The following is a 23,017-nucleotide window of genomic DNA, read 5'->3' as shown; positions in this document are numbered from 1 at the left end:
GATCCAGCAAATCTGGCTTCAGCGTTTACCTTGTATTTAGGCATTGTAAGCTACTTGCTAGCTTTCATCAAGATGTACAAGATCACCTTCTTCAGTTGGCGATTTTCTTAATCAATAGGTCTGTATTAGGCATTGCAATCTCGCTGCTAGCTTTCATCAAGACATACAAGATCACCTTATTCAGTCGGTGATTTTCTTCAGCAATAGGGATCTGTGCAAAAAGTTCTTCCCCATCATGACCTGAGACCTCTCTTATGTTGGTAATTTAGTATCCCCAAGAGACACAACAACCATCTAGTGCAACTCTATCTTGGTCTGTAGAGAGAAATGAAGAATAATTGCACGACTATGTAAAGATCTGGTTCATTTTCTATGGCTACCTTGATGAAACATAAATTCACTTCTCCATTATCCTACCCGTTGGTCTCACATCATTTTTCCTTATCAACTATGGCTACGGACCGAGTTCTTCGGTTTGGAGGAAGTCTTGCAAAGCAAAGGGAACCCATGAGCTCTTCATCCCGGAGTTCATGTGCCCGCTTCCACCACAGGTGTGTATTCCGTGATGTTGTAGATGAGCTTCTGCATCAATCAGATTGTATTATTAAATTTATCCAAAGATTGACATTCAGTCTTACAATAGTGATGATCTTCCACTAGTTTTTGCATATAAGCGAGTACACTTCATCATCGTTTATGCTAGTAGGAATGGGTGGGAAATTGAGTGAAAATGAGAGGGGAAGTGGTGGATAGTGATCTATGAGTAGTGCAAGGGCAAATAGATAAATGAGAGTGCTTTAGTAGAGGTGGGTACAATATAAAGAGAAGAACATAGATCAACCACTACAAATATAGAATTCACCAAAACAATAAGTTCATCCACTAGCATAGACTCAAAAAATCTCAAGGCACATGAAGATGCATACTGTTGATAGACATATGTATACCCAAACACAAGCAAGGACATCCATCTTCAGGAATCTCCTAGCAGTGGCTACCATGTTGCTTTCAAAGTAGTATTGTTCACTTACATCACCTCAAATTTTGCCAAGTCTAAAAAATTTTACCATTAGACTAGATTGATCACTTGCAATCCACAAAAACCAAAGTGCATGTGTGGAGATGTGTGCGCTTTTGCAGCTTCTTAAATGGAGGCAAACCATAAACATGTAAAAGTCTTTTCCTAGATAGGCTTCTTTTGCACATCCTAGAATATATTTCCAATGCTACAATCCCTTTCATTAGCCCATAATGCATGCTCATGATCATACCCATTTTCATTATTGTTAGCAACCTAACTAAGCTAAATAAAAAAACTATATAATGTCATTGTGTCTCTTCCTCCAATTTTGCAATAGTAGACATGGCAAAGAAACAAGGCAAGGTATGTCTGAATGTTAAAACCTTACGTGGAAAATTGGAAAGGATTCACAAGTGCATGCTCATGATTATACCCATATTTATTGTTGTTAGCGACCTAAATAAGCTAACTATATATGTTAGTATATCTCTTCCTCCAATTTTGCAATAGTAGATATGGTGAAGAAACAAGGCAAGGTGTGTGTGAATGTTTAAATCTTGCATAGAAAAATGGAAAGGATTCACAAAACAGCTCTAATGTAAACATCAAAACATATGGTTTGGCAAGCCTCATGTAGCCAAGATAAATAATCCCACATATATAGTGGGTGCACATGGAGGTAACCATCTAAAGGCTAAAAGTGGAGGAGGCCTATACCGTGGATCCATTTTGGGGGATTGGGCTTTTTTTGGGTGGCTAGGTGGTGGGATTAGGACTCTACGTGCTGCCCGATGACATGCATTGGTCATTGATTGCCCTCAATTCTACACGATTCCAAAGCAGGATCTAATTAGACACAGAGACAAACAAAGTGAGATCTTGGGCAGGGCAAGAGCAAAGATAGTGGTAGCACTGATTCAGAACAAGAGACACACTTATAGATTGGGTACATAGATAGTGTTTGGTGAGTGCATAGCTATAGCTAGCAAAACATATAAACACCAATGACTAGAAGGATCCATAAGCCCGCATGTGAGCATAGCATGCATAGGAAAGCTATAGTGCTACAATACAATAGCTCCACTGTAAAGTTGGATGCATAAGCCTGCATGTGCAATGAGCATAGCAACCATAGGAAAGCTATAGTGCTACACTACAATAGCTCCACTGTAAAGTTGGATGCTATAAGGCAAAGGTATGAACAAATCATGATAGCCTAACTAGGAACTAGATACCCCAGGACACACAATGACTTAGTAGTAGCAGGTATGACATGCACAAATCATGATACCTTGACTAGGAACTAGATAGAAGAGGGCACACAATGACTTAGTAGTAGTAGATATGACCCATGTGCAAAAATTGCAAGGACATTAGCTACATGAAATGACCCAAAAAAAGCAGACCAAGTGATGCATGAGGCTAGATAAGATTGACTGAATGGGTAGAGGTCCACAAAGTGCACTACAAGAGGAGGTAATCGGGCATGCCATGTAACAAACCTTTATGAATGCAATGGCAGTGCATAATGGATGTGAATGATGATATCATGGTGATGATAAAGAAGGCCCCCCATGTGACATGTAGCAGACTTTGCCACTAGGAAGAGGTCTAGATTACCTCCCTCATTAGACACTTGTAACTGAGGTCTTGAGGGGTGTAACATATGGTTTGGCAAGCTATATGTGAGATTGCCATGTGGAAATAGCCAATTAGGGTGAACATGGAAGAAGATATATAATGTTTAGAAGTAAAGGAGACCCATATCCTTGGATTCATTTTAGGGGATTGGACTCTCCCATGGGTAGGCTATGCAATCAGATTGGGACCCTACAGACAATCCATTAACACATGTTGATCACCAATTGGCCCCATTTCTACACTAAGGTGTTAAAATGTATTGAAAACACATTGGTGCACGTGGAGGGAAAATCCATAAATTATTGTTTAGATGAGCTTGTGATAGTTAAATGCCCCAAGAGACATAGACAACACCTTTACTACGAGGCATAAAAACAAAACTAGAATTTGGATGGGAAGCATCCCTTAGCCATTTGCACGACACAGTTGTTATTTCCTTGTAGATTGTAGTGTCTGATCTTATGATCCTACCTTACCATCCAAATGATTGGATCTTTTAATTTCCTTAAGTTGGGTGAGACCTCACAAAAACTTATATTGCAACTGGTGCCTACCTAATGAGTCTAGGGGAGATACATACGTAAGGGGTGTTGCTAATGTACATTTCACATATAAGATAATGCTCCATGAATCATTGTGGCTTTTGCTACATTACCAATGTTTTCTTTTCAGAAGTTGCTTTGAATATAATAGGCAATTTTGTTGGAAAATATACTGGTTTTAATTATATAAACACGTATATGTACATGAGCATCACCCTGTAGATCCAAAAAGTAACATAGATGTAGATCCAAAAAGAGAGAATATATAGAGGTATCTAATAATATACCTATGTGAAAATGTGAGTAAAGCACAAGCAAAATTTAAAATAAATTGCTACTTTTTGCATACAAATCTCTCTTCCTAATCTTTTCCATTTATTCAATTTAATGGCACAATCTTGGTTGGAATGATCTTGTTGAACTGACAAATTTGGTCCTTCTTAAGCCACTCTTGAAATTTATAAAGAGTCCTCACATTGCTAGGATCCTCCTACCATTATGTAGGTTTAGTGTTTTGGTTTTCTCTAAGTCTAATGATATTTTCTATTGTTGATGCATTACAATGTGTAATTTATTGTATATGTTTCTACTATGACATAACAACTTGGAACTTCTTATTCCACCAACATTTCCACAATTCCAATGTGTCAACAAATTTTTAATTGGACCAACATTGATTAAGTTTAATCCATAAAAGCAAAAGTGCATGTGCTTAGATGAGAGAATGCCATTGTGAATTTTGTATACCCATTTACTCCCTTGAGAAGAATGCCTCTAATCTAAAACATCAAAATTTGAGTACTAAGAGCACACCCTTTTTTGGGTACTATAGTAGTTTACATATGCTGGAATTAAAAAGGCCATAAATCTCATTATCTATTTTCCTCTAATTTTGTGAAGGGTACTTATTATTGCTTTCAAATTTGGGAACCAAGTTGAGCTTTTGTCTTTTTTTTTGGGAGAGTGAGTTTTTATATATTAAAGAAAGATTTTTACATAATTTCTTCTAAATTATAGTTGGATGTGCCAACAAATATATGAGACTTTAAAAAATCCCATCTCGATAGTAGCTCCAAGAATAGTAGTAGAGATAAAAACAATGAAAAAATATGGAGAGAGGAGAGGAGAAGAGTGAAAATGAGGAGAGAGGGCATAGCTAGAGAGCACACCACAAATGACTAACTGTACACTCGATTTAGTTGAATATACAAACCGCTTTAGGGTTAGGATTAGGGTTTCCAACCCTTGTGACTTTCAGCACTCTTTTGGTTAGTGCTATGCACATGTGATAATACATGATGTTGAGATGACTCCTTAACACCTTCCCTCAAGATCAACATTATGAAGTAGGCCTTCCCTCAAGATGATGACTATGGGGAATCGAAGAAGGAATGAACATTACGTTCCATCACAATGGAATGTCCTTCCTCTTAGTCAAACCAAGAGCTTGTATGATGTCACCAAGTAACACTCTTTCTCTGATGAAGTGCTCTTTAACATCAATGTAAGAAACCAGTTTCTAACAATAATCTTGTGACCCATATAGCCTCACATGCAACTGTTGTGAGTGCCCTATAGTCTGCTTATGTTGAAGACACATAAACAGTTGGCTTCTTGTTTGACAACTATGATATAGCACCTTAACCAAGGAAAAATGCATCTCCTACATAATCATTGTTACAACATCCATGCAACCTTGGATGACTACCTCTATACTCTTCGTGATGTATCTCAAGGCTATTTGGCTGCATTCCACTGAGACTACTTTTGATTTGCCACAGACTATGCAAGTGGACTTACTACATAGCAAATATATGTCCTCGTGATAGTCAGAAATATAAGAGATCCGATGAGCTGCTGGTGGTACTTGTCATTGACTATAGGCTTGTTTGGATTGTTGGTAAGTTTCAAACTCTGTTCCATGGGAGTGATTGCAATCTTGCAATCTGCAACATGAAACTTTTTTAGGAGACTATACACATATTTTTGCTGTATCATGAAGGTGTTGTATGAGTCTCCCTAGAACTCAAGACCAAGATGATAGTGCATAAGTCTAAGATCTTTCATGTCGAACTCAGTAGATAAGTCGTATTTTCAATTTGTTGATGAAGCTATCATCACTTCTTGTCACAATTAGATCATCTACATACAAAACTACAATAGTGATGTCTTCCCCTTGAACTTTGTAATGGAGAGGATGATCTTCACTGGACTTCATGTATCCCAAATTAGCAAAATACTTGTCAATTCTTCTATACCAACTTCTGGGCAATTGCTTTAAGTTGTAGAGACTTTTCTTGAGATGGAAAACCTAATGCTCTTTCCCTGGCTCAACATAACCTGCTAGTTGCTACATGTAAACTTCCTCATGTAGATAAACATTGAGAAAAGCATTTTTGACATCTAGCTAGTACACATTCCATCTGTTGAGTGTGGCTAAAGATATAAAAAATCTTATGGAATCCATCTTTGCTACTAGGGCATGTCTCATTATAATCTTGACAATATTGCTGTGCAAAACTAGTCTGGCTTTGTATCTTTCAAACCTTCCATCTAGATTGTACTTAATTTGTAAATCCATTTGTTTGCTATGGCCTTCTTTCCTAGTGGAGGATCACATAATTCCCAATTGTTGTTTTTATACAAAGCTTCCATTGCTTCATTCTTATAAGTTTGCATTTTAGCTTGTCAACTGCATTACATTGGTTCTTCAGTGGCCATGATGATATTCATAAGAGCATAATCGGTGGTTTTACTCGGAATTGTTTTGCCTTTTAGGGCATATGTCAACCTTGCTGGTGGTCTGCTTTCCCTAGCAGACCATCTGAGTTTCTACTCTGTAGGTGGATCCTCTGGCAATTCTTGCTCTTCTTTATCAACCTGTTCTGCAGGTGACTGAGTAATAGATGTGACCATCTCATCTGTATTGGATGTTTTCCATTCATATTCTTCATTAAATATTACATCTCTAGAGATTATGACCTTTTGGTTGGTGCAATCATACAACTTGTATGCTTTGCTCTCTCGCCAACCATGATGCATTTATGTGACTTCACATCCAACTTTCTATGATGATCATCATGTATGTGTAGATACGCTATGCAACCCAGTATGTGGAGATGCCTAATGCATGGCTTATATCCAATTAATGCTTCATAAGGTGTCATACCCTCAAACGGTTTGGTCAGAATTCGATTAAGCAAGTAGTTTCCAGTGGTAATTACTTCTACCCAATATTAATTTGAAAGATGCTTCTCACTGAGCATTGCTCTAGCACTGCCTACTAAAATCCCCTTCTTCCTTTTAGCTATTGCTCACTGAGCATTGCTCTAGCACTGCCTGCTAAAGTCCCATTCTTCCTTTCAGCTATTGCATTCTATTGAGGAGTATCTCCACATCTGAACTATCTTCAAATGCCATTCTTTCTATAAAAGTTTAGGAATGTTAATAACATGTATACACCTGCTCTGTTTGATCTCATGACTTTAATCTTTCTGCTTGTTTGGTTCTCTACCATGGCTTTGAATTCTTGCATTCTAGAAAAGACTTCAATTCCTCTTTCAGAAAGTAGACCCAACAATATCTGCTATAGTCATTGATGTTGTGGGTCTATGCATAACCCCATGCATTTGTATGTACCAAATCAAGAATACCTCTTGCTCAAGAGGTGCTTTTGCCAAAATTAGTTCTCTTTTGTTGATCAAAGCAACATGGTTTGCAAAATTTTCATAGAAACTAAAGTTTCAAAATGCCAAGTGCCATATTTTGATTTCTCAATTGCATCATATTTTTGAAATTCACATGTTCATATCTCTTGTGCCATATTGTGGAAAGTGGCATTGGCTATTGCTGAGCTGACATGGCATTCAAGTCTAGTACTGAAGCTAGCATTCTAAACAAGCCTCCTTACTTGATTGCTTTTCCCACTAGCTGATATCCTTTGGATTTGTCTCTGATTGTACATTCATCCCCATCAAAGATGACTTGATAGTTGTGTTCTGTCATTTGCCCAACTGACAAAAGGTTCTTGCTAAGCTTTGGAATGAAGAGTACATCTTTCACCAATCCTTTAGTACCGATGAAATTGTTCATATGGAGAATGCCTTTCCCTTGAACTGAATTCGGTGTATCATGTGCCGTGTAGACAACATTCTTTGGACCTTCTAATGGTTTCAACTCTATGGACCATTCTTGATGCTTTGTCATGTGTGATGATGCACCAATGTTGATGTATCAAGGATCTTGATCTGCTTGATCAACTTGATAAATGCATTCCCCTTTTGAATTACAATCTACGTCAATGTACATTATTTCAGTCTTTTGCATATCCTCACTTGCAAGATACATATTCTAAGGTTAATGACTAGTGACTTGAATGTCCACCATGATGATTTCACCTTCCACAAAAATTCCCTCTATTGCTACTAGATTGACATCCTTGGTCATACCACTTCTTGTGGCAATCTCTTTCATAGTGTCCAAACTTATGACAGTAGTTGCACTAAATGTTTGACACAATGGTTGTATTTCCTCTTCCTTGAAATCTTTCAATGGAATGATTTCCTCTTAGATACTGATGTTGATGTTAATGCTAATCCTATTATTGATTTTAACGATAATAACCACTTCTTTGAGATGCTTTAACTCTGCCTCTATCTTTGTCTCTACCTTTATCTGAGGCTATGAATGCTTGGTCATTAGAATGACCTTTGCGTGCTTCAATGGCATGAGTCCTGAGTTCTTCACCAAGAAAAAATTAGTGTAACTCTTCTAGTGTACGATGTCCACACCTCCAATAGATCTTTCCATTGCTCGATTAGGTAGAATGAGACAAGAAAGACAAATATTCATATCACTTGTTCAAAAAAAATGTGCAAGATGTCATGCTTGGATAGCTCAACACAGTGAAGACATCTAAAGAAGCATGGGATATGTTCACAGCTCTTTCAAAGTATAAAAACCGATCCAAAATTCTCACATTGAGAAACCAGATCAACCAAGTTTTAAAAACTGCAATGAAACTGGTGCAGGTGTAGACCCTTGTGCTTATGGTGTGACAATGATGGGAGTTACACTGGATTGTCAAGGTGTAGACCCATTGACATACTACCATTTGTCTTGAAGTATAAGAATGATATCCATTTGATATTTCCGTGTGCTATAGTTGGCGTTTTCTAACTTAACATATGCCTCCAAATTGAGGTTGCTAGTGGTAGAGATGATGCAAGAAATGTCTGGAAATGCCTGTGAAAAACACTGTATGAAAGAACTGCAATCTAAACTGTCTGTGAAGATAAAACTATAGTATATTCCAATTTGTTACAAGGCTTATGTGGCAAATGATGCCGAGAATAGTCAAGAGGCTTTACAAGGTTGAAAATAATCTGCACAATGCTATAAAAATAGCCAATAAGGCTTTACAATGAAGGCATGTGAGTGCAAAATCAAATGATGTGCAATTTGTTCACTGAACAATCCACCAATACCTTTGAATACTCTGGAATCTATTCACTGATGTATAGATGGTCAAGTTTTAGGACGTGTGATGATGTGAAACGGCATGTGAGAGTACGGACTCCGAGTAGGAACTAGTCAGGAATTTTTACTCATGGCTTTGATTGGCTGCTTTGGAGTTATCTCCTCGATGGATGAACTAATCTACTCTAATCTAGACCTAGACCAACCATTGAGCAATGAAAAGGAGCAAATAATTTATTTTCCTTTTGTTCCTTTTAGATGTTGGGCCAAATGCATCAATGTAGAGGCTTGAATGTGTGCAAGAAGTGGATTTGATACTGAGGCTAAAAAGTGTGTGATACAAGCACCAAAATGCACATGTGATGTGACAAGTGCATAGAGCATGAAAAATCAAGCATTTTTTCTTTTAAGATCATCCTCAAATTCTTCCTGAATTAAGAGATACAACTTGTTGATCAAGGTGGAGGGGCAAAATGAGAAATGATGATGTGGCAAGAGGGGTCACATGCAGATTTGTGCCTGTGAAGGGCTGCGCCTATGGAGCATAGTGCTGAGGTGGCACCTCTGCGCACATGCAGCATTCACAATGTGCTTGTGGAGGGGGGATGACAGTGCCTAGTAGGGGCTATGCTATGTGGTAGTGATGAGGTGCAAGTGTGCTAATGTGGCACTATTGAGGTGTCTTGATGATGTGGAAGCTAACATGTTGATGATGATGTTGTAGTTTGGTGATGTGGCATGCTAACATGGATGATTACATGGTAGGCGGTGATGATGGGGATGCTGATTGAGCTGATAATGTGGTAGGCAGGGGACACTTGTTAGGGATGACATGGCACTAGGGTTGTTGTGATGATGTGGTAATTGGTGGCCATGTGTCAGGGTGACGTGGTAGATAGCTAGCATTGTTGATGTGGTGGATAAGTTTGCCATGTGGCAACCTAGGGACTAAGCCTCTCTGTGGTCACCCTTAGGATAGGGTAAGTGTTTGATTTGCTGAAGTGCCACATGTTGCAAGAAGCTTCACCAAAATCTTTCTAAGATTTCGTCATGGGCGAAATTCTCATTTCTCCTCCATTGCTTTGTGTCGGTTCATGGAGGCGCTTTTGATTTGCTCCTTGGTGTGAAGCGTTTGCATTGCTAGTCATTTTGGCTGGCTATACTTGATCGGTTAATGGAGCTTGTTGGAGCATGTTCGTTGTAGGAGCTTGCACGGTGTTGGGTGGCCCTTGAAGCTTTCTATCAATGGAGTAATAGCTATGTTGCTAGCTCAGTTGAAGCCTGTTGTTGATTGTGGGTTTGACTGTGGGTTGTTTGGTCGATTGTGAGCTATGTTGGACATTCTTGCCTGTTAGCTATGGCTGGAGGTCAATTGAGGCGTCGATTGCTTGTGGGTCGAGTTTGGAAGTTGTTGCATGTCCTCTAGTTGTAAGAGGTTATGTTGCTCAGTCGCGTGATCGTGGCTGGCTCATGGAGGTTATGAAGGCTTGCATTGCTGTATGTGCCTCATTGTTGGAGTCACCACTCAGTTGACCTATTAGGTGTGGGTTGATGCAAGGTATTGTTTGTGTGTAAGCTAGCAATAGAAAGGCTTGGTGGTAGCGTTTGGAGTGTCGTTTGCACGTAGGATACAGTGGACTGATGGTTTGTCAATGGCTATGGTGAAGTTGTAGCTAGCCCTTCAATCGGGTCACTATAGAGGAGTGCTGAGTTGTTGTGAGCTTGGATGTCATTGGAGGTCAAGTCGAGGTTGCCTTGTTTATCCAAGTGCTATGGTAGAGCCACGTTGGTGTGAGGAGCCGCCTTGGTTGCAGGGTATGATTGAGCCGTTGTAGCTTTGGTTGCTTGGCGCTAGCCATGGGCTTGCTTTGCATGGGCATTGCTGGAGCCGTAGTGGGCTATGGATGTAGCTATGTAGGTCGTAGAAGTCGTTATGTGGTTAGGTGTTGCTTGCAACCTTAGGCTCGCTGTGAGCCGTAGGGAGCTGCCACTTGCCTTGTAGATGTTGCTTAGGAGGTAGATAATATGTAGAAGCCTACTGAGTGAGTTGACTTTGAGCTACTCTCCACACCTCATTCTACAATAGGAGGACTTAAGAGATCCTCAAAGGTCTCTATGCCAAGACTTTCTCCCTCTCTCATAAATGGAGGAAGGAAAATCTCTCTCTTTCTCAAAACCAAATCTCTCAAAGAAACCAAGAAATGAAATCTCTCACAATCAAGATACCTCTCACAAATCTTTCAAGAGAAAATAAACTCAATATCTTTCACATTCTCAAGGATCATGATGCCTCAGTAGAAGGTAGAACCATGAGCTCTAATACCATGAACAAATATGGAGAGAGAAGAGGAGAAGAGTGGAGATGAAGAGAGAGGGAACAATTAGAGAGCATACCACAAATGACTAACTATACATTAGATCTAGTTGAAAATACTAGATAAACCCCTTTAGGGTCAGGGTTGGTGTTTCCAACCCTTGTGCCTTTTAGCACTCTTTTGGTTAGTGCTATGAACATGTGATAATACATTATGTTGAGACATATCCTCAACAAACAGCTCTCATTCTTCTAGTTTCAATGGCGTATATTATAGGTGGGCGTCTTTTGTAGAACTTTCTAGTCCTCTTGCTAACCCCAATAGGAAATATATTTTGGGATTGACATTAGTATCTTTAAAAAAGAACTCATTTATGGGATTCTTTATCAACCATAATCCATGTGCTATGAATTTTGGCCATTATGTCTCCTAATTTTGCAAGGATGGCTTAGCAAATTGCACTCTAGATAAGTGGATTTCATAAATAATTTTCTTCCATACTCTCCTTTCAGGTGGGCATATAACAAAAAGGTGGATGAAACCTTCTATTGAGCACTAGCGTCTCTTACACCTTCCATCTAACTTGCCTATCCTCAAAATCCTAGAGTTTGGGGACAAAGATTTGTGTAAGGTGAGCTAGATATGGAAAGGCATTTGCTCTCGTATGATTTTGAGCCATATGCCTCCAAATTTGTTGTGCCAAGAGAAAGTGGAGTCTAGTTTGGACCCTCTCATAGTAAGGGTTCCAATCAACTCATTCGGGTCTAAGTATAGGGGGAAGGGAGTTGCTACCCACCCATCTAAACTCTTTGCTAAAAATGAGTTATGAGACTCCTTGCCATATACGTTCTCTTGTCCATAGACTTGGCCTAGCTTCTTGTCTCTATTATTGAGACCAAACCCTCTCCTTATTGTTGGCCATTTCTTCCACTTTAACTTGACTTTGCCCTACAACTGACCAATTAATCACAACCCCTTTTCTGAAAGTGACCAAGATTGAGGTACATTTTAATTAATTCTTGAAAAAAAGCAAAAAACTTGCAACAGCACGCAAAAAAATACTCGAATGGCCCATATTTCTTAATCGAATCCAACAATCAACATTTCTCCAATCATGCTCCCCCAAACCTTAATAGAGAAAAAGATGCGTGATAAGAAAGGAAAAATAGGAATTTTTGTAGAGATTTTGTGTTACTATAAGCTCATTGGTCCACCTAGTGCTTCATTATGATAATTGACAGTCCTCATTACTTTTCTCTAGTTTTGCTTTATTTAGACGTAACCACATGCTTGCATGCATCTTAGAATGAAATCATGATTGTTAAGCTTGAATGCTTCTTACCCTTGCTCTCTATAACTGCCTCCCATTAATCATCTCTCGTTGGACACTCTCTTTGACTCAGCTAGCTTCTCTCAACTTCATATGATAGATGTCTCTAGTACTAAGAACCTATGAGACGTTGATATATAGATCACGTCTTGCAAAGGCCAACCTCCAAATTTGTTCAAGCATTTCATTCTTCAAGATGGGCCCTGCAAAAGCAAAAGCTCGTGCCGATTCCAGCTTCCAGCTGCCACCCTTTGAGTATGTGGAGAAATGTTACTCTGATAGCCGCGAGAAGTAGTCGATCGTGGCCAACTTATCGGAACTCTTACTAGAGGTATAAGCTCGTTTCCTTACTTCATGCTTGGAGCTCTGGAGGCAGGTTGTCTTTTGCGGGTAGTTGTGCTCATGCTCTTTGCTCCCCTTGCCTGGGTTCTCTCTCACTTTGTGTCGGAGGCTACAGGCATCCAGACCCTGATCTTTTTCTCGTTTGCTGGTCTGAGAGTTTGTGCAATTCTTCCTAGGTTCTATGCTGAGGATATTCCTCCCGAATTCTAGAGGGTGTTCTCTTCGTGTGGGAGTCGCTGTGCTATCATTGCAAATCCTTGCATTATCGTGAAATTCTTCACCATGAACCATCTTGGTGCAGACAAGGTACTTAGCATGAAGTTACATGTGACAAAGGGAGGTAGAGCAACAGGTCTGCTAAAGTCTCCAAAGGTGTTGGTGGGTTGGCACAAGAGGAATGCAGTGAAAGCTAAGTTTGGTAATGAGCTACTAGAAGTCGGTCTAGAGGATGCAATGGTGGATTATCCCTTCTTATGCCTTTGCGAGGCAGTCAAGAAGTTCCTACTCAATAATTGCAATGTTGCTTGAGCGTTGAGCTGATTTGATCCAAGTATAGGCAGCAATATTCCTCTATTTTGATTGTTCATAGAAGTTAATAGGCCATTCATCATTTATCTTGACTTGATTGATTGCAAGGCAGCAAATTTGTTGCATTGGACCGCTTGTTGAAGCTAATCATCCTAATGAAGAAGTTGAGCTATGCTACAAGGTGCACTGTGAGAGATTGCTGATCTCTTCTTGCTTGTGATTGCACGAAGCCTACATAGTATCAAATAGAAGTGTAGAGGCTGCTCCTATGCACAAGCTCTTCAAACCCATCGTTTTCCACGATGGGCACCTCGTACAACGCCCCACACCCTTAGTTGCATGTTGGACAATTCTTTGGTTGGATTCATCTTGTCTGCCATCCGAGTCTTAATTTCTGTAGACACTCATGTGCAATATGTTCTGATAGTGTACAAGCTTTCGGGAATTGGTCTCATTGTGAAAGGAAATATTCCACATCCGGATGAAGCAGGCGATGGACTCCTGTTCGTGTGCTATCATTGAACCTGTTTGGATCCTATCATCCTTTTGATTGCATTGGGTAGGAGCCTCACAGTAGTAATCTACACTGTGAGCTGCCTAACAGAGACATTGTCCCCCATTCGAATAGTTCATCTTACTCGGAATTGTGAGAAGGATGTGCACGATTTGTTTTATTTAAAATACTTCTCTCTCTCTCTCCTCAATTTCTCTCTCTGTCACGTTGGGTGGGCCTGTTGAATACTATTAAGTATTCACCTTGTTTTCCATTTTTGCCCGTTCAAAATACACTAAAGGACGGCTTTTTGGCTTGCCCAATGGAGAAGGCCTTAGTGACAATCTGGTCTTGAAAGGGAAAATTCCATTTTATTTATTTTTTGGGTTCTTCGAAATTCCCATTGGCTGGCCGCTGCTCCCAACCTTGGCAGAGACTATTGATGATTTGGGGTCCCCTTTTATGACTTTTGGGCCATTCGCATTTACTCCTCTGTGGAGACTCCTAATCTCCTTCTAAGTCCCTTCTTGAATTTTGGGACCTCCAAGGCTTAGTGCACACGCAAGTTTGGAGCGAGGTGGATGGTGCATTTGACATTCATCCATGTGAACTAAAGCCCCTCAGCGTGAACTACACTTGACGAGTGTTATTGAGAGCTGCAAAATGCCTTTGTTTGCATATGACTAGTTGAGCATCTGACTAGTTGAAGGGAGTTGCGCAGTTTGTAGGTGGCACACATTTTTATTGATTGTTGGGGTAGAGCATTGAAGGGATTGGAGCCAAAGCCAGTGCGAGATGGCTAAATACGATTGGACGGGGAAGCAGTGGCGCTCCAGTGCTTGATTTGGCACAGTCTCAAATATTGAGTTGCACAAAATAGCACAAGTGGCGCTTCAAAACGTCCTCAAAATCCATGGGAAGGATCAAAACCCACCACCAGCGGCGAATTGCTGGTATCGTGTGCACTACTAGCCCCAAGTTAGGGCTCACTCATTTCAGTGAGGTAGGGGCAGGCCTCATGAATGATAGATATGGCATTCACTTTGTTTCTAACAATGATTCCTAACTTATATATGCTCAACCAGTCGTTTGTGAACGTAGTGGGAGCGTGAATTTCACGAAAACATGTAGTGCGCTTGAACGAGACGTGTCACGAGTGCATAAATGGGTCGGCACATCGTAACTTGTACCTTCACGAATGACAGATAAGATTTGCGTACCAGATCACATGGCTGGTCAGATTTGCGCGCGAGTGCGGTTGCATTGATGGAGCTTCAATTCATCTTTCACGGTCTGCCTCTCGGATTCTTCTAAAACTCGCGCTCTCTCTACGGTTGCGACTTAAGTGCCTTTGCTCAGCCTCTCGCTTTTCGTTTCTGTAGCGCAGTTGTTCCCTCGTGGAAATCACGCTCATTTGGCGGACAAGCAGCAGCTCAAGTAGCTCCAAATGTCGTTCTGAAATTAGCAAGAATCACTCCGGCTCTCACATTCTTCGGTTTGGTTGCTGGGCGAAAGTCACGGCCAGGCAGGCACATACGTTGCTCGAATCGAAACGTCAGTTTGACCCTTTTATTCTTCAGTTGCTTCGACTTGATCTCGTGTCAAGCTTCGGTCTGCTTTAAAGTCCGTCCACAGAGAGCTTGTTGACGTTGAAGTTATACAGGTATCGGATCACAATGGCTCAAGGACCGTCCAATGCAAGAGTGGTGGTAGCCATAGATCTGGGCACTACATTCTCTGGTTTCGCTTACGCACGCAAGTCGGAACCTGATAAGGGTTTAAATTTTATGATTGGCCCTACGCAGGCAAAGCAGGAGCCAAGCCATACTGTAAAACGCAAACGAGCCTCTTCTATAAGTGTGATAGCGATGGCAAGTTTCTTCTCAAAGAATGGGGCTGGCGAGCATTAGTACATTTACTCAAGCTACCCAAGCTTTGAAATCTACCATTCCCAAAGCTACTTCGGATCTGTCCGCTCGTATGGATTTGTTCAGGCTTGAAGGCTCGCAGGGCGGACCATCTGAAGATAGGACTCTACAAAGTGCGCGGAATGAATGTGATTTTAGTGTTGAGCACGTCGATCTGATGAATGCTTCAGAGTCCATCACTGAGAAAGTTGGGTACTTCGCGACCAAATTCAAGCTCTTTCTCGCAGGGGAGGATGCACACCAAAGTAATAGGATGTCAAGCCAGCAGTTGCCGGGTGATCTTACTGTGGAAAGGCCTGTTGTCGATTATCTCAGGTGCATTTCAGACTTCGTAATGACGGAGCTCCGTCTGAAATACGGTAAACATTTTGGGAAGGCAGACGTTCAATGGTGTGTAACCGTCCCTGCTATTTGGGATGAGCGAGCTAAACAAGTGATGAAAATGTGTTCCCAGAAAGCTGGGCTGGTTAAAGGACCGCTATGCACAATAGTCGATGCTAGTCCCCATGTCCTCGACATAATCCTGGAGCCTGAAGCCGCCTCTGTATATTGCCAGCAAGAGGTGAGAGAATTGAAACTGAGGAAAGGAGACAAGCTTTTAATAGCGAACATGGGAGGGGGAACCATCGACCTAGTCGTACACATGAAGTCCGACGACGATCCACAAAGCATGAAAGTGGAGGAGGCCGTGGAGAGCTATGGGACCCTGGGAGGCGGAACTTTTGTGGACTCACACTTCTTTCATTTCCTGTGTGGGAAGATCGGATGTTTCAAGCAATTTTGTCGAGAGAATCCGTCCACGGCACTGAGCATCCTGGGGTGGTGGCAAGGGATAAAGATGGGGTTCGATGGAGACGAGTATTCTGCTGAGCTAATACTTCCCAGCAAGTTGAGCGATGTGTGGAAGGAAACACGATCGAAGAATGGGTAACACAGCAGCCGAAGACTACGGGGAGGTGAGACTGGAGGATGCAGATATAATGATGAATCTTGATGATGAGGTGGATAAGGTATTGCGGTTGATAGAGAGGGAGGTGAAAGGGGTGCGAGTGCTGATGGTGGTGGGCGGGTTCTCTGCGTCGCCCTATTTGAGGAAGAAGATAATGGACAAGTTCCAAAAGAGAGTGGAAGACATTATAATTCCGGAAGATCCAGGGAGTGCGATCTGTCATGGAGCAGTTCAACTGTGCATACAAAACGATATCATTCAGTCGTGGATCTCCAAGCGGACATACGGAGTAGCCATGCCGGCAGAACCACAAGACCCACGTGCTTCTCTGTTTAAGGACGATGACGGACGGGAGCTTTGCATGGACTGCTTCGATGCATTCGTGAGGGTGGGAGAGAGGGTACGCACCAATCAGTCAGTGAAGGAGATCTACTATCCCGTCCAACACAGACAGGAAGACTTATACTTCGCGTTATACAGTTCCATAAAAGCGCATCCCAGGTATACAGCAGAAGAGGAGTGCCAATTGGAGGGCCATTTCACAATAGACATCTCGGATGGAATTGATTTGGGCACGGAGCGTTCTGTGGAGGTGACCATGTGTTTTGGGGGTTCCAACATCGAAGTCACGGCTGAACGTATTATCTTTGGCAGCCAAAAAGTTGAAAAGGCTCTCTCTGTCACTTTTAGCTGTGACTAGTGCATATTGTTGTAATTTAGTTCTATGCAGCTCTAGTAAATTGCTGTTTTGGCTACCAATCGGGCGAGGCTGTCGTCTTTGTGGAGAAGTACGTCCTTTTTTTTTAACACAAGGAACCAAGTGTACTAACCCCTAAAGGTATTGCAAATACTCTTCAGGAATTTCCAATGATGCTCACATGGGTTATCCAATATTGATGGACCAAGTCTCCTGCATAACTAATTTCTAGTCTGGTTGCTATCAGTATATAAATTAGTTTGCAAACAATGTATAGCAATGCTTCTCCACACGACGTACCATCTTAGAACTATTCAATGACAATCTTTAAGGTACTTGTTTCAATTGGAGCGTTGACAAGTTTGCAATTTGCCCAATGCCAATAGCTAATTGTTTAAGTATTTCATCAACGTATCGTCTCTGATTGACTATCCTTTGTCCCCTTGGTTAAGGTATACCAGCAGAGACAGCCGTGGCAAAGCCATAACAGGGGCAGAACATTTTGGAGCTCAGCGTGGAACATGCAAAAACAGTTTAGAAACAGCCTGTGTTCAAAGAAATCTACGGCCAAGGAGCAAGACATTTTGGAGCTCAGCGTTGAGCATGAAAAACAGCTTGTCTTAGTTGCTTACCAAAGATTATGTCCTACAAATCAGGATCCCCACGAGCACCATCTTCCAATTCATTTCAGTAATGCCTCAGGATGATAAACCGCAGAAATGGTATCGATATGGTACTGCAAATATTTTATAACTTTCTATTAGTAACCCCTATCAATCTTAGGTTTCAGATCAACTAAGATTGAAGCAGCCATACCATTATGTATCCCACAATGGATACATGAGGTTATGGTGTTCGCAAACATATAGCTTCACATAACGAAATCCTAGAAATTCATGTACATGGAGCTAAACCTGCCGTTGACGTTAAGAACTTATTTCAAACAGGTAGAGGCACGTGATTTAACTAAATGGTCATGCTATCAACCATAAATTGAGCGGCCACTACTTCTAAATTCCTACCCCTTAGTAACTGCAAAGATGATGCCAAACTTTGCTTCATTTGGCCCTTAGTAATGTAGTGATTCCCTTTGATGATGGTGGGTGTTGAAAGCTTGAGAAAAAGTTCTCATCATGAGGTTCAATTACCTGTGTGTCATAGTTGGATGTATAGGCAGCAGCCCTTGCTTTGTTTTTGCATTCTTTCTTTGTGTGACCATGTTTGACATAATAGCTACAATGCTTCTTGGATTTTCTCTTGGCATATTCTTGGGGAAATCCATGTCTTGGATCCCTTATGGTTCCTCCAAACTCTCCCTACAATCAAAAGACTTTGGCTCATGATTTGTGGCATGAAGAGATGCACCTCTTGTGGAAGGAGCCCCAAAATGTATTTGATGTTAAGCATATCCTCCACATCTTCTACCTTTGTGTTCAACATCAGTTGATGGAAACTCTCTATGTATTGTGGCCTTAGCTTCTGCCTAAAGAATATGTATAATTGTTTCTTTGTAGCCAAGTGGGATGCAATGCTTCTCCATGGCTTGGAAAAATTCATCCCATGTAATGACAGGAATGTGGAGTCCTCTTGAGACCCTACTTTGGATTGAGTCTACCAATGCAAATTCCCTTAGTGAGCTTGATGGTGGCTAGATAAATCTTTGCTTTTTCAATGAAAGGTTGGAAGTGAAAGTAGAGAGTAAGATTCTTGAGCCATGGTTCTAACATCTCTCGGTTAAGAGTGCCATGGACATGGACACTTGGCTCAAGCACTCTATAGCCTAGCATCCACGCGACTAATGTTGAAACAAAGGTGGTCAATAGGTCTTGCTTCAACTTACTAGACTTTATTAGGTAGCATAGGTTTAAAACTTCAAATGCCTATCTTTGCTACATGTGACATGCCTCCAATAGAGTAGCTCATTCTTCCACTAGCAAAATCTGCATTGAGGTATGTCATGGTTTTCAACCTACTCTGCTTGTGGATTTGTCTTTCCAAGCCCCTCCATTCAAAGCTGCTTCCTCAAGGCAGCCAGAGGCATTGCCATTATTTTATACAATTCTACTATCAAGTTGCTATGGCTTAGAGCGGGCTTAGAGCGGGCTTAGAGCTTGAGATTGTGCAACCAAGGTGGATGCTTTGCAAGATCCATTATGATAGGGGTTTACACTGTCATTAGATATGTCTAGGAATGGTTGGATCATTTGTTAGGTCATTGGACCAAACATAATAAACTAATCCAAGTTAGAATCCTTGGTTATCTAGTTGAAGGTTCTTCTATGGACCACCTTGTAATGGAGGCCTTGCTACATGCCCATCATGATGATTCAAGTAAAAGCAACATTATGTTAGGTACTCATCCAAGAGCATTCCCTCAATTGATCTCAACTATTTGATATTGTAGACTTTTTTAGGATGCTCCACAGACCTACCCCACTTGGACCCTACCTACTTCAGAATCCTACCATCAGATCCACCTACTTCCTTTAGATGAAATGAAGCATATATATCACTCCACATCCATGCTAGAGGGATCTCATAGATGCAGGGTGGACCTCTAGCTATTCACCTAACCCTTACTACTAGACACTCACCATCATCAAAGGGAATCACTATTCATCACTAAGGCCCAAGTGAAGTAGAGTTTGGTATCGTTTTTGTTTGACAATGGCAGTCAACCAAAATTAGTCAATGCCAAGCTTGTAAAGAGGCTTCGTATTCAAGCTCATCCTCATCCATACACTTGTCATGAATGAACAAAGGTCAGTCCTCGAAGGTTACATAACAGTGTCTTATCATATGGTTCTCTCAATATGTGGAGTACTCAAGAAATGTGTGGAGAATATGGTTCATGGTTCGCTAGAGAGTATGGTTTTCACCATGATTTAATGTCACTTACAATTGTAATAAGGCAACATTGCCATTCTTTTATTGAATTTCACTCCTTGGGTTGCTATAGCCTAGAGCTGAGATTGTGCAACCAAAGTGAATGCTTTGAAGGTCTATTTTCATAGGGTAAGACCTAAGTCATTAGCTAATTGAGTGGATCCTTTGGTCCAACCATAATAAACTAACCAAGTTATAACCAAGTTAGAAGGCTTGGTTATTGACTAATGGTTCTTCAATAGAACACCTTGTAATGGAGGCCTTGCCACATTGCCATCATGATTATTTAGGCCAAACATTACTAGCTAGTAGCATTTACCAAGTGTCAACTAGGAGCATTCCCTCAATTTAGCTCAACTACCTGACATTGTACACTTCTCTTGTTCTGGTGGAAGATAGCCCCTTGATTGTAGAAGGCCCCACAAACCTACCCCACTTAAGGCTGTGTCTACTTTAGAATTGTACCATCGAATTCGCCTACTTCCTTTAGATAAAATGAATCTTAGATATCACTCTACATCCTCAACTTTAACTATTCACCTAAACCTAATTGCTAGATTTCAAGGGGTTGTGAGACAAAACGTGGCAACCTATGGGAGGAGGTCCCTATGCACCTTTAGAGAGCCTATATCAATGAGCCCTCACCCCAACAAAAGAATTTAGAAAGGAGTTTGAGATCCTACTACAATAGATGAGCCATTTTGGTGTATACACTCTGCTCCATTTAACTTGTTTGTTGTCGATAGAGGAGTCCTAGCTTATACTGAGGATTTATTCCCTTTCCTTTTCTTGTGTGCATTTTTTGTCTATTCTTGTGTTCAACCACCTCGTTTGGGTCCTTGAGAGCATCTTTGATTGAGTATTATAGTCAAGGTGCACAACAATGTACCTCCCATTATTCAAGATAACCCCCATTACAAATTACCTTCAGCTTAGCTTGATGTGATAAAAACTTATTAATTACTTTTTGAATTTGACAAAGATTTCTTTAAAATATGGCTCAAAAAATGTTGTCAACAAAAGGACATCCTCTTCCATCCATGCATGTCCCTACAAAAGATCCCACCAAGGTTGTAGACACCATGGATCTCCTAGTTGACACACATCATGGACTACAATCATGAAAAATGTTAAAAAGATAATAGCACATCCATCCAATATGGGTAAAATATGCATACTAGATTTATTATAACTTGAAAAAAATGTCCTCAAGATTACAAAGAAATTCACACACAACCATATCCTTAAAACAATGCTTCAAATGTGTAGTATGTTGTTTGTGGTTGTGTCCTTTCTTTGAGAATTTGGTCTGAGCACATCTTTTTGTGTGGTCTATATTGCCATTTCATAGGAAATTTTAACATAACATCACAAACCCCTTTAGTCACAAAACTACTGCACATGGATGCTATATTTTGTTTCCCATCTTGCCGATTTAGTTTAAATTTGTAATAGTTTGTTAATTTTCCAATAGGCCCATCTTGCCAATTCATATTTTAAATTTGTAATAGTTTGTTAATTCTCCAATAGGTTTTAGGATTTATAAGACCCCTTTATTCACAAAACTACCCTACATGTCTACTTCATTTATAAAGATCCCTTTATTCACAAAACTACCCTACATGTCTACTTCATTTCAACATACTCTCAACTAAATCATCCATCATGCATACTTATTATCATGATAGATAGTGATCTATCAATTTAATTATTGCAAGTCACATTGTGAAGGATATAGGGTGCAAATTTGCATGCATCTCAAACAAAAATCTAATTATCAAATAAGTTTTACCATGTATTATTGAAAAGGTGCATCAAGGATATACTTTAACATTCAAATTCACATGATAATCGTTTGTGCATAGCTAATAGATTTGACATGTAAACCTTAACTGAATCTATCTATTGCATGACTATTACATATCTAGCAATAGAAAAAGGTGGATGAAACCATAATGCTTGAATATGTTGATATTGAGTGCAATATTCATGGGTACTCACATAATGTACCAAATGTTTCTTCTTCAACATGACTATCACATCTCTAGCAAATAGAAAAAGGTGGATGAAACCAACGTTCTTGAATATGTTGATATTGAGAGGAATATTCATGGGTAGTCACATAATATACTAAATAATTCTTCTTGTAAGATATACAAAAGATATTCATGTTTAGTACTAGGGTAGCACAAATTGAAATTGCTTGAAGAAAACATTAAAATTGAAACCATAGTTTATCATATTTATTGTTTCACACACCAAAATTGTAACATTTTCTACTTAACGTTTTTAGATTCTCTTATTGAGCATGACTATGCAAAAATATACACAAAACTGGTTGAAATACACATTTCTAAATGTGAGGCAATTTAAAGTAGTAATCATAAATATGAACATAACTTTTTAAAGAAGAAAATACAAAATAAATTACTCATGAATCCAAGAAAAACTCCTCTCAAATTGCCACAAACTCCATCTTATTTACTAATGTCATCCACAAAATATTACAACGATGTGTCCTCTCTCTAATAGGGGCATTGAAGGCATATGACATTACACATCATCTCAGCCATGACACTTGCATAAGAAGGTAGAAAGCTGAAATAAATCAATCAATGTTGATGTCTCTTTGATAACATTATTCTCCAACAAATAAAATTGAAAAAGATCAAATAAACCAGTAGCATGCTTACTAGTCATCTAGAAAACTAACAGCCATTTCCATATCTTCAAAATCATTTAGAGTCCGACTATTGCTCAATACATTTTCATTTCCTTTCTGTCCATCCAAATATGGTTGCAATATAGAATTGGTCAAGATAAATAAGCATGTTGTCCTGGAATGCATGCATGCTTTCTGCATAGAA

The 23,017-nt window shown here is 40.1% G+C and overlaps 1 protein-coding gene and 1 pseudogene across 1 annotated transcript in view; both read left to right on the top strand.

The window, feature by feature from the left end:
• The first annotated feature begins 12,523 nt into the window (after positions 1–12,523).
• LOC147899350 (glycerol-3-phosphate acyltransferase RAM2-like) lies at positions 12,524–15,600 on the top strand (annotated as a pseudogene).
• LOC147899347 (uncharacterized) overlaps positions 15,261–23,017 on the top strand; it is a 196,126-nt gene continuing 188,369 nt past the window's right edge. Inside the window, exon 1 of the mRNA XM_087378432.1 lies at positions 15,261–17,278. Coding sequence (XP_087234558.1) covers positions 16,515–17,267 — 753 coding nt within the window. The 5' untranslated portion in view covers positions 15,261–16,514 and the 3' untranslated portion in view covers positions 17,268–17,278. The remainder of the gene's footprint in view (positions 17,279–23,017) is intronic.

Source organism: Dipteris shenzhenensis, chromosome 8, assembly GCF_047967505.1.
Source record: "Dipteris shenzhenensis isolate YYH24624 ecotype China chromosome 8, Dip_SZ_1.0, whole genome shotgun sequence".
NCBI classification, from domain to species: Eukaryota; Viridiplantae; Streptophyta; class Polypodiopsida; order Gleicheniales; family Dipteridaceae; genus Dipteris; species Dipteris shenzhenensis.
Note: the sequence above shows the minus strand (reverse complement) of the source record. Positions and strands in the feature narration are given on the sequence as shown.